Here is a 12,608-nt window from a genome sequence, read left to right on the forward strand (position 1 = left end):
ATAAACATGGAATTAACCTTAGCAATGCGGGCACAGCCACACTGCAGGGTTTTTTTTTTTTTATTTGCCTGTAGTTCAGCTTTATTCTATGCCTATACCTTCTCATGCTTTGTAAGAGTTATACGGTGACTTTAAGTGTCCCTTTAATCAAGGTCTCAAGAAAGTCCAGAGTTGCCGGACAGCCATTTGAAGAAGTTTTTTCCTAACCCGAAGCTACCAACAAATCCTCTTTATATTCTTGGAGCAGCTCGGAAAGGTCAGCAATTTCGTGTTGTAAACAACCTGACTATCCTATTAAATCTAACCTCCGAAACGCATATGGATTTCAAATGGAAAAGGTCGTCTCTGCAGTGCAGGTTAAATTGCTTCCAAGAGCAGAGCGGAAGGCGCATGGAGATGTGACTCTGTCTCATTGTCCGACCAGCGGATTCTCAATAAATTGACTAAATGATTTTAAGTGCCAGGACAGGAGTCTAATTAGCTGGCAGAACATTGCAAAAATGTGTAGTCCGTTAAAATAGGTTCATTTTGATAGCAAAAACTGTTGCAATAAAGTGACCACAGGTAAAATATCAACCATAGCTCATTTGTATTCATATTTTTTACAAAAACCTGGAAAACAAGATGTGTATTTCGTACACATTTTTTAATGACTATTTTCTGTGGCTCTGTAAAGGAGTAGTAGGTATGTAACTATGTTGTTGGGAGAGAGGGTCAACAAGGTTGGCATTTGGGTTCAACTTCATGGGTGGAGTAGGCATACTAAGTCTTAGCACTGATCCAAATGAATAGTATCTACATGTGGTGTTTATACAACTGTGCTTGCTGAGTTGTGCTGGTGAGGACTATTGCAACTGGAGTGCAGCACCCCAAATGGCCAGTAGAGCAACTAGCTCTGATTCATCAAGCTTCAAGTAGCAATTTAAATTGATGTTAAAAACATCTAAAAAAAAGTCTGCTACAAACTCATGACTGTGCGACCCTGCGCACAAAGCTAGCTTCATAAAAATGAATTTGGTGTGGAAGAATTCAAGTGGCCAGCACATACTTCTGTTCTCACCCCAACTGAACATCTTTTGAATGTTTTCTGAACATTTGAACATCTTTTGAATGAATTGAAATGATGAATGTGCACCAGACCTTTCATCCAACATCAATACTTGACCTCACAAATTCAGTTTTGGCTAAAAAAAGTGCCTACATCATTATGTGAGCATGGTGTGTCCAGCATGCTCATACTGGTCTGATGATCAGGTGTCCACAAACCATGATGGTGTATCTTCCAAGTTTGAAATGTGCTGCCTCCAGAAACATCAAAGCATGTTTTAGACTTTAGCAAGAGGGATCTCAAATTACACCAGAACTACCCATGACATGGAAAACTGACAATTGTTTTAACCTTTACCAGTTTGGTGGTAGTTATATATTCCAGGGCAACAAAATCCAGAGAGATTTAAATACTATGGTTGGTGACAACAGAGGAGACATCAGGGGGTCATGGTTCAGATATGTCACAAAGGCCCCAAGAAATTTGGCCAAGTTCCTGCCCAACAGTATTGTTTGTCTCCAGATCAAATGGTACAAAGGCTATGTGCATTGAAAAATCGATAATTTATGAGTTTGTCATTGGTAAAACATTCCAGGGCAAACAAAATCCAGAAACACATCTTTAAAATCTGTGAAAACAGGGTCATTTAAAAACTATGGTAACAGAGAACTAACATAGAAGACATCATAGGGTCATGGATCAGATAATGCATTAAGGGTCCAAGAACATGGGGCCATGGATCATGTATGGCAAGAACATGGGGTCATGGATCAGATATGGCAAGAACTTGGGTCATGGATCAGATATGGCAAGTACATGGGGTCATGGATCAGATATGGCAAGAACACGGGGTCATTGATCAGATATGGCATGGGTCATTGAGACATTATAAGGTCATAGATCAGGTTAAAGAGCCCAAGAAGTTTGGCCAAGGTCCTGCCCAATGATGTTGTTCGTCTTCAGGCCCAAGTGGGCATAGGCTATGTGCATTGAAAAAATTGATAAATATATAAAAGGCCCAAGAAGTTTGGCCAAGGTCTTGCCCAATGATATTGTTCGTCTTTAGGCCCAAGTGGGCATAGGCTATGTGCATTGCAAAATTGATTAATATATAAAGGGCCCAAGAAGTTTGACCAAGGTCCTGCCCAATGATATTGTTCGTCTTCAGGCCAAAGTGGGCACAGGCTACGTGCATTGAAAAATTGATTAATATATAAACTTTATCAGTTTGTCATAAGTGAAACATTCCAGGGTAAACAAAATTCAGAGTCAAATCTTAAAAAATCTGTGAAATCAGGATAATTTAAAAACGACAGTAGGTTAAAACAGAGAAGACATCATGGGGTCATGGATCAGATATTGCATAAAGGGCCCAAGAAGTTTGACCAAGCGCCTACCCGATTACATTTTTTGTCTCTAGGTCCAATAGGGCAGAGGAATACTCCGGCTATGTGCACTGAAATCACTCTAGAACTGCTATGTCGTGTTTTTTTTTTAAAATCTATTAGAAAATAAAATGCAGCTGGTTAAGTACACGTGTTTTGCCTGGGGCTGTAATGTTCATAATCACCCTTTTTACAGGAATAATAAGCAGACAAGGAAGCAGCAATTAGTTCTGTCTATTTGGAAGCCACTGTGCACAGTTTATATTGGCGGATGTTTATGTTTTATTTATGCAATGAAAGCAGCAGAAGGCATTACCCTGTGATTGAAGAAAACCTTTTCACTTATATATAAGAAAATAGACGAATTACAAAAAAATAAATGTCACGATTTTCAAAGACTAAAACGAAAAGGTATTTAATTTGTTAGGAGGGAAGATTCAGCAGCCTGGATAAAGCCATTAAGCTATCAGAGATGTCAATGTAACATCACCCGTTTTGTCTTATGTTGCGCTTTCTAGGTGGCAAAAACAGCTTTTTTCATTTTTAGCTTACTTTAATCTGTTAATCTGACATTACCTTTTCGAAACATGTAAAAGTGATAATGCACACCATCATGAGTGTATAGAATGGGAGGAACCATAATTCTGTACCATCATCAGGCGACAGAGCCTGTTTGGCCCTTAAATGCAAATCAAGAAAAAATTATCTTAAATCTTTTTGATAGGTGAGTCTAAGCCCTTGTACACACGGTCAGAGATTCCAACGGAATGTGTCCGATCGTACCGTTTGCATCGGACTGTTTCCGTCGGAGTATCCAACGGACCAAATTTTCCAACTTGCCGGTACAATTTTCCGACAAAATGCTCCGATCATGTGTAGAGAATTCCAATCGGACAAAGTGCCACGCATTCTCAGATCAAATTCCCACACCAAAGCTATTGGCTACTAGCGTGAACGTAGTCCCGTCGTAATGAAATAACGTCATCACGTCGGATTTTCCAACAACTTTGTCCGACCGTGTGTATGCAACAGTTTCGGACAAAATCCGTCGGACAAAATCCGACTGACAAAATCCGACGGATTTGGTTGTCAGAATCTCCGACCGTGTGTACGGGGGCTAAAAAAAAAAGTAGACAGTACCATCTTGTCTTTGCCTTCTTTTTTTTTTCCTGTTGCCTTTTCTGTCCTTCATGTTTTCCCATGTCCTTATGCTCTAAAGCAGGAATCTCCAAACTTTATACAAAGGGCCAGTTTACTGTCCTTCAGACTTTGAGGGGGCTGAGTAGAAAATGCCCCAGTGTCAATGGGAGTAAATAATGCCTTATCATTGGCATTAGTGGCAGGAATAATGCCCTATTGTTGGTAACCCCTTGCAACCTTTAGAGCAGGGGTCTCCAAACTTTCTAAACAAAGAGACAATTTATTGTTTTTCAGACTTTAAGGGGGTTGGACTATAGACCCCAGGTGTAAAAAATGTCCCAGCCTCAGTGGGAGTAAACAATGGGGGTTATTTACTAAAGGCAAATCTACTTTGCACTGCAAGTACACTTGAAAGTGAAGTCGCTGTAAATCCGAGGGGGACATGCAAGAAAAAGAAAAAACAGCATTTTAGCCTGCACATGATTGGATGATAAAATCAGCAGAGCTTCCACTCTTTTCTGATCCACCCCTTAGATTTAGAGCGACTGCACTTCCAAGTAAACTTGCAATGCAAAGTGGATTTGCCTTTCGTAAATAACCCCCAATGCCTCTGACTTGGTAGTCAGTGGGAGTAAAAAGAAAAATACATAGTACAGCTGGTCAGTAGGAGTGGGAATAGTTCCCTGTCATTAGTATTGGAGGAATAGTGTCCCATTGTTGGTGTCATTGGGAGAAATAGTGCCCCAAAGCTGGTGTAATTTGGATGAAGAGTGCTCTATTGCTGGTGTCAGTGGGAAGAATGGTGCCCGAGGGCCGGATAAAGGCAAGCGAAGGGCAACATTTGGCCCACAGGCCTCAGTTTGGAACCTGCTTCAGAAGAACCCTAGGATTCCACAGAACTCTGGTTGGGAATTGTTGCCCAAAAAAAACCCACTATCATCTTGCCCATGTAGAGCAAAGTGAAAGCGCATCTGCAAAGGGAAACCCTCAACCTTTCTTTACTCACCTTGCCAGCCCTCTCCTGCCACTCCTTCCTTCATTACAACTTGCAACACCACCTGGTGTTTCAAGGTATCAAGGAGTGGAGGAGGGAGCCTCTGCACTTTTTGCTCAGTGTGGGCAAGGTAACAATGTCCACCCAAAAGTGATAGTGAAGCTCAGTGGGTTGAGCAGCTAATGCTTCCTATGTGTCTTGAATAGTCAAACAGTGAGTTACCCTTATTTTCATCTTTGTTCCTATCCACGTGGAAGTTTATGCTCCCTTCCACCTCTGTGCGTTTCAACTCCTCCTTTTACATTCTCCATAAAATAAAATAAAAAATCCAGAAGAGTGTGATTTTACTGGCCACAGTATATATACAGTATCTACACTGGTCACATGTGATGAGAAGGTCTCAGTATGACTGTATGTGGTCCAGCTGGGTTGTAGCACTACGATATGATAGTTCCATCCACTAGTTCTACTACCAGCATCATATTGGGTACTCCCAAGAATCCACTACCTAGTTCCATTGTAAACACCACATTCATTCTCACGTAAAGGCTAAAACTCCACCAGCCAACAAGAAGGTTTGGGCTTTAGATATACTTTAAGATGCCTAAACATCCTTGACTTAGAACCAACACTGCAGCATAGCAGAATTCCGAAGGGAAGATCTTTCAAGCTGTCAATCTGCCTGCTGGAGAAACAACTGCCAACTGCAAAGCAAACTGCTGAGAAGGGTCATGTTGATTTAGGTAAATAATGAATAATTTCATGTTTATTAATCTGCAACACACACAATTAATATTTCAGCTTAACTTGACCTTTGAAGGAAGCCCATTGCATTTTCATGCTATTCCACTATACGGCTTTATTCAGTATCAAGGCGGAAGTATTCCTACGAGCTGCACTGCGAGAAGAATTCACAGGAGATTGTGAGTTACTTACTGAACAGATCTTTGGATGAAATTACAGAAACACAGCTGTGCTCGTGTCAGTCCCGGCAGATCTATACAGAGACATTAACTGACATTGTTGTACATCAGGGTAATTAAGAATTTAAATCACTTTATATTCCAGGCGCTTTTTATTATGGAGAATTTGCAGGAATTAAATGTTTTGGTGGTTCTACACTGTAATAACGTCAGATTCAATTATAAACGGAGCTAAATCAGGAAGCTGTAGTTTAGAAATGGTTACTTTTGTTACATGTATTTGGTTTCAGTAGCTGTTAACATATAGGTAAAAAAAATTACAGTTAATTACAGGCCTCACTAGGGGTGATTCCTTAAAGCACATTTGCAATAAAAGATTATTTAAACACACCTGTCCCACTGCCCATTAATTAAATCCTTGCCATGTTCAAGACCTATGGCCACTTTTATCTGATGGTTCCAGGATGCCTACGTCCCCTCCACAGTATGCTATGGTTCTATCCACTGGGCCCTTCATCACTATTGTGTCCTATAGTGACATCGTCAAAATAGGATACCACCATCCCACCACAGTAAGCCCCCGTACACAGGGTCGGAGAATCCGTCGGAATGTGTCCTATAGGACCGTGTTGTCGGATAAACCGACTGTGTGTGGTATGCATGTTTCCGTCGGAATATCCGTCGGACCAAATTTTCAAACTTGCTGGAAATATTTTCCGACAAACTGGTCCGATAGGACATACTCCGATCATGTGTAGAGAATTCCGATCGGACAAAGTGCCACACATGCTCAGATCAAATTCCTACATCAAAGCTATTGGCTACTAGCCTGAACGTAGTCCCATCGTAATGAAATTATGTCATCACGTTCTGAAAGATCGGATTTTTCGTCAGCTTTGTCCGACCGTGTGTATGCAACAGTTTCGGACAAGATCCGTCGGACAAAATCTGACGGATTTGGTCGAAATGTCCGACCATGTGTACGGGGGCTAAAAGTTAAGAACAGGCCATTTATTGGTCACAAACAAACAGCAATGTTTATGGGCCATTGAGGACCCCTTCATCTGGCACAGTAACCTCAGGACAGGGAATGTTGCTGGTAATCAATAAATGTCCTGTCCTTAATCTTCTACTGGTAATTTCTTATTCTTTAGACTACTTGTTTGACAGCACCATTTTACCATAGCACTGGCCTATAGCTGTATGGAGTGCGTGGAACCTTTTAGTGATATAAGGGTCGGTGGATGGAACCACTGCATGCAGTAGGGGCCCTTCACACCAGGCATCCTACACATCTGGAAGTGTCAGATGTGCAGATAATTGAGGTGGCGATAGTTGTTTAAGAGAGCAAATATTCCAGTTACAGGTGGTGGAATAGGTGACATAACTTTGTTAAATTGTAAAGAACTTGATATTTTATTTATTTTACAAAGGGTAGAGTCAAACTTAAATTAGAGCTGAACACTAACTTTCTTCATCCTCTTTTGCATTGCAGTGCTGACAATCTTGTGCATCCACATGGCATTTCTCAAAGTGCGTTTCCCGATGCTCACAACAGATCCCATGCCTACACAGTGCACATCGGCACTGCCCCTTGTGGCCCTTATTGGAAGTCTGTGTGACAACATAGGAGCAACACTAGGAAATGGGAAGAGAGTGTTATCTCTATAAAGGAAAGTGCTTAAGAAATTACCTTAATGGCAGGATTACCAATGTATTATTTTAATAAAAGCTGAAAATTTAAAATGATTTACATTTACTTTTGCGCTTACATTAAATTGTTAAGGCTTATATGAGATTTTAGTGATTAGTTTTATATCTGCTTTAATTATTTAGAGCCGGCTTCTCCAAACTTTCTAAGCAACAGGCCAGTTTACTGTCCTTCAGACTTAAGGTGGGGTTGGACTGTGTCCACTGGGAATTGAAAAGGTCCCGACATCAGTAGGAATAAACAATGCCCCATCTTTAGTGTCAGTGGGAGGAATAGTGCCCATGGTTGGTGTCAGTGATGGAATTGTGCCCCATCGTTGGTGTAATTGGGAGGAATTATGCCCCACGATTTGTGTCACTGGGCCCCATTGTTGGCATAATTGGGAGGAATTGTGCCCCATCTTTGGTGTCATTGGAAGTATTTGTGCCCCATCGTTGGTCTAATTGGAAGGAATTCTGCCCCTTCATTGGTGTCAGTGGGGGAGGGGGATTATGGCCCATTGTTGGCATTGGTGGATGAAAGTTCCCCAAGGGCCAGATAAAAGCAAACAAAGGGCCATATCTGGCTGTAGCTTGGAGACCACTGATTTAGAAAAACACAGGGGGGGGGGGGGATCCATTTGCAGAGGTATTTTATTTGACCACAAAAATGTACTCCTAACCTCGTGTTTTGTCAAAACTGGTCTCACATCCAGGGATGCTCAACTCTGCTCATCCAAGTTCATATGTAGTTTCTGCCAAGCACTGAGAAGAGAAATTACAAATTGCCTGTGCTATATCCTTTACAATTGTCTTGTCTAAAGGACAAGGTTACCCAAGTTTAGATCTCCTCCTAATGGTATGTTCCTGATTCTCAAGTGGATGATGAGTGACCAGGTCAAATCCCGAAGGTATAATCCTCCCAATGAACATGGTCGTCAACACTTGATTTCACATAAACGAATTGCTTTTGAAATAAACTTACCAGCAACCAATACTTTAGACGTCCGACTAATAATTGCGCCAATACCATCCAAAGATGCCTCGCACTGGTAGGAACCTTCATCCGGCCGGTGATGTCTGGAATGTACCACAGTCTGTATTATAAGAGAGCCATTGGGCAGCTGTTGCCGTCGGTCATCAATGGCAAGGTTCAGGTAAACGCCATCCTTTTTCCACTTGATGGTCGGAGACCCTCGATCCGAGGCCGCTGAGCAGTTTAACACCACATAACTCCCCCGCATGGTAACCACATCTAACGGCTCAGTGGTGAACCATAATGAAGTGAAGCTTTTAACCTGGGAACCTGAAACAGAAAGAGTAGATGATTATTCAGCATTACTGGGTCCCCTTTATGATGGCTTGCAGAATGCAGTGATTCCTGCAGTATATATGTTTTCAGGGTTGAATTAGTCATTAGGCCAGTAAACATGTGTCTACAGCCAACAGAGATAAAGGTGCAGCTTATGTCTGCATCGTTATAGGCCACAAATTTTTGCCCTAGTAGAAAAATCATCATCTCCTGATGTCACACACTGTACTGCATAGAGGAGAGAACTGAGTGTAAACTGAGACCTGAGTGGGGTGAATGTACACACCCCCTTCTACACAGTTTCACAGTGAAACATTCAGAGCTGAGGCGGTCAATCACCTTCTGTGTGCCTGAGGGGGCAGGCAAGGCAGTCTCCCAGGATTGTGTGGTATTAGAAATGACTCACAATAGATGCTGTGGATAGAGACAAGTACACACTATAGAAAGATTTTCTTTGTTCATTTTTAATTTTAAAGGTTTACAGCCCACCAGCAGCAGAGAAAAATCAGGTCAGACAGGAACGTGGTATGTGGCAGAGCTGTGCAAATCTCACAACTGGATGGACAGGGATACAAATACTTTGGCAGATAAAACAGCTCACATATATGTATGGCACCTGTTTATTTGGCTATTTGCCTGGAGTTAAGCTTTAATGACTTCAGTTTAGAAAATAATGTCTCCCGTTCCAGTTTAAGGAAAGGCTTTACTATATACATTTACAAATGTGTAAACCAAGAACGTAATTAACAAGCTTACTGAAAAGCCCACCAAAACCTGTGTTTTTATACACAAGATCGCCGCTTAATTTTAACATACAGCCGCCATAACAACCACATAAACATGCGTAATTGCTTTTCCGAACACCTTTAAGTACACCGCGCGTCACAACAAAACATTATTCTAATGCGTTTCATCCCTTACAACAGTGCTGTTTATTTTCGACGCAGGACACCTGCATCCTACAAGACTGTTTAGTAATGTAATAAACTAATTTGTACTTTAGACTAACACTTTAATCTTTTTTTTTGTGTGCTCCCTGCACTCCCAACCGAGGGAACACTTTTTAGCATTTGCATGCATTAGCATAATGGCACAATAATTAAAGAGCGCTTTGCAAGGGACAAAAAAAGCACTTCAATCAATCTTAATCTTGCACAGTGGGGTGTTAAAGTAAAAAAAAATAGAAAAACAACGCCTTTTCTTATTAGGGACTCTTAATAGATATAAACATGTCCGCGCTGTGTGTACATGTGTGATTTATACCCATCATCAGGAAGCTGAAAGCCTCAAATTACAAAAAGACAAATAAATAAATACCAATTATCTCCCAGAGATTCTTCCACAATGCAGCCTCAATGGCAGGAAGAGAACAAATATTGTTGGCAGTGGTGCTAAAGTGTATGTAAAACCAAAGTTTTTTTTTGTTGTTGTTGATTTGTTGGTATCAGTATCTTGTTGGGGAAGATACAATAGGAAGTAGGAGGAAATCTGTACAGACTGTAGGAAGTACGAACTTCCCCGGTTAGTTCGTAATGGCACAGGTGTCCCCACTGGAAGGATTCCATTATCTCAACTGTAACATTTTTTAAATCCCATCACTTTCTGTCTCTGTGATAATGATCACCAGGACAAATGGTTGGGGTGAAACTATCAAGCATGGACGAAGACAGCCATAACAACTGTGGTAATATTCACCAGGACAAATGGTGATGGTAAAACTACCAAGCATGGACAAAAACAGCAATAACAACTGTAATAATAGTTGAGGGTGGAACTACCCAGTATGGACTAAGACAACTATAACAACTGTGGTAATGGTCACCAGGACAAATGGTGAAGTTGGAACTACCAAGCATGGACAAAGCAATAAAAACTGTGGTAATGGTCCCCAGTACAAATGGTAAGGTGGAACTACCCAGCATGGACTAAAGCCCCATACACACTTTCAGATTTTCTGCAGATTTTTTTCCTTCAGATTTACCAAAACCATATAATATGAGGTCAAACCTTAGGAGTTTCAATTTGTATCCAATCAAGCAGGCCTTTGCACTACATGGTTTTGGTACATCTGAAGACAAAAATCATCAGAAAATCTGATAGTGTGTATGGGGATTAAGACAGCTATAACAAATGTGATAATGGTCACCAGGACAAATGGTGAGGATGGAACTACCAAGCGTGGACAAAGACAGCAATAACAACTGTGGTAATGGTCACCAGGACAAATGGTGAGGGTGGAACTACCAAGCATGGACAAAGACAGCAATAACAACTTGACATTGGTTCTAAACCCTCAGGACTCTTCAAAACTAGAAAAAAAATCACTTGTTTCATTGGCTAAGCTGGCTAAGACCTCCAGTTGACTGCATTCATAGACTCTAAAATGCCATTTGGTCCGTATGTATGTGAAGGTTCTAATTTATCCAGGTCATGGTATATACAGTGGTAGTTAGTCACATTCAATCAACTGCACTTGTTCTGTAATGTTGAGTCTAGAGCTTGTCCAAGCCATTTCTTCAGTTCTGAGAAGGGGGTATTTTCCCAATACTATTTAAAACTTTAAGTGACCTGGACAAGCTACACAATGTCTTCAATATTACAGAACAAGTCCAGTTGAATGTGACCACCTACTACTAGATACACTGTTTGGTCCCAGGTTTCTAAAGTACCGCTGGTTCCCTTAGACCAGACTTTCTACCCTGGAGAAACTCTTGAAATAATTTTCAGGTCTCAGAGTACTCTAAAAGAACCAATCCATCAGGGGGTCACTGAGAAAAATGCTACTTACATTTTTGGTTAATGGGGTGAATGGCCCTCTTCCATTGGTTCTGCCAAGTGGCATTGGCCTGGAGCTAAGCAGAAACCATCAAGTGGACGGTCAATCAGCCATCGCTTCTAGGAAACCTCAGTGACCCCAAGGTTCCGTAAAACCCTAGGATTCATCCACAGATTGCTAAGGATTTCTTGAGCAATGAGAAATTACTGCCTCTCAGATAGGTTCCCACTGACACCATTGATTCTTTTAGCTACCTGTAAGGGGGAAATTCTTCTTAATGACAATAAGCAGCATTCTTCCCACTGACCATCACACTAATGTATCGCAAGTTGTAGATATAGTGATTTTTAGCAGGCGTTCCCCGAGATTGGAAAGTTATTTCAAGGATTCCTCTGTGTTGAAAAGGTTGAGAAAGGCTGCTCTGGGGGAACCCTATGTTTCTATGGATTGCTGGTTGAGAATGGCTGCCTTAGATGTTTTAAGCCAAAGATAAAAATATTACAGCAAGTACTAAAAAAATGTTTCACACTACAGGAATAAGGTAAAATAAAATATGAGACATGAGCTAGAGGGGGAAGGGAGGTTTAGGGGGACATTTGGGTTATGCCTATACACACAAATATGCTCATAATGATTAGTCTAATACAGGGGTCCAGTTAACTGTACTCCAGGCTTTAGGGGGGCCAGGCTGTGGCCAGTGCGATTGGAAACCTCCCTGGCATCAGTGGAAGTAAACAATGCCTCCTCATTGGTATTTACGGGAGGAATAGTGCATCGTTGTTGGTATCAGCAGGAGAAATTGTGCTTTATTGTGGATATTCAGGGAAGGAATAGCCCTATTATTGGTGTTTGTAGAAGGAATGGTGCCTTAAGGGCCAGATATAGGCATGCAAATGGCCAGGTCTGGCCCACTGGCCATATTTTGGAAAACATTGGTCTAATACACTGCAGGCCAGGAAGATGGCATGTGCAGAGTAGGGAGGTTGAGTGTGGGCGTTCCTAATACAATATGTCCACTGGACCCCTGCCGCATAGAGCTAAAGCACCAGTTGAACTTGAAAAGTCACGAATAGCTACGAACAGAGGTAGTTTTTAAATTAAATAACTACATTGATGGAAGATCACATTAATTGCAAACATGGTTAAAAAGGGGGGGGGGGGGCTGTAGAAACCCCCCTTCAGATGCCTACACATGGAAATAGGACATCCGTAAGCCTTTATTATTACGGTAAAGCATTGCAATGTTATATAGGTCCTTTAAAAAGGGTACTCCATGAAGGTTTAACCTCTTCCGTGCTGAAAGAGAAATTAGTCACCCTGTCACGGTGATTGTGAAGAGCT

General features: G+C 41.4%; 1 protein-coding gene across 1 annotated transcript in view; it reads right to left on the bottom strand.

Annotated features, from left to right (window-relative positions):
* Window positions 1-12,608, bottom strand: part of DCC (DCC netrin 1 receptor) — a 987,065-nt gene that overhangs the window by 622,039 nt on the left and 352,418 nt on the right. Inside the window, exon 2 of the mRNA XM_077462998.1 lies at window positions 8,165-8,485. Within this exon, the coding sequence (XP_077319124.1) occupies window positions 8,165-8,485 (321 nt within the window). The remainder of the gene's footprint in view (window positions 1-8,164; window positions 8,486-12,608) is intronic.

This window comes from Lithobates pipiens, unplaced genomic scaffold, assembly GCF_037356315.1.
Source record: "Lithobates pipiens isolate NorthernLeopardFrog02 unplaced genomic scaffold, aLitPip1_a1.2 Scaffold_3, whole genome shotgun sequence".
In the NCBI taxonomy this organism is placed as follows: domain Eukaryota; kingdom Metazoa; phylum Chordata; class Amphibia; order Anura; family Ranidae; genus Lithobates; species Lithobates pipiens.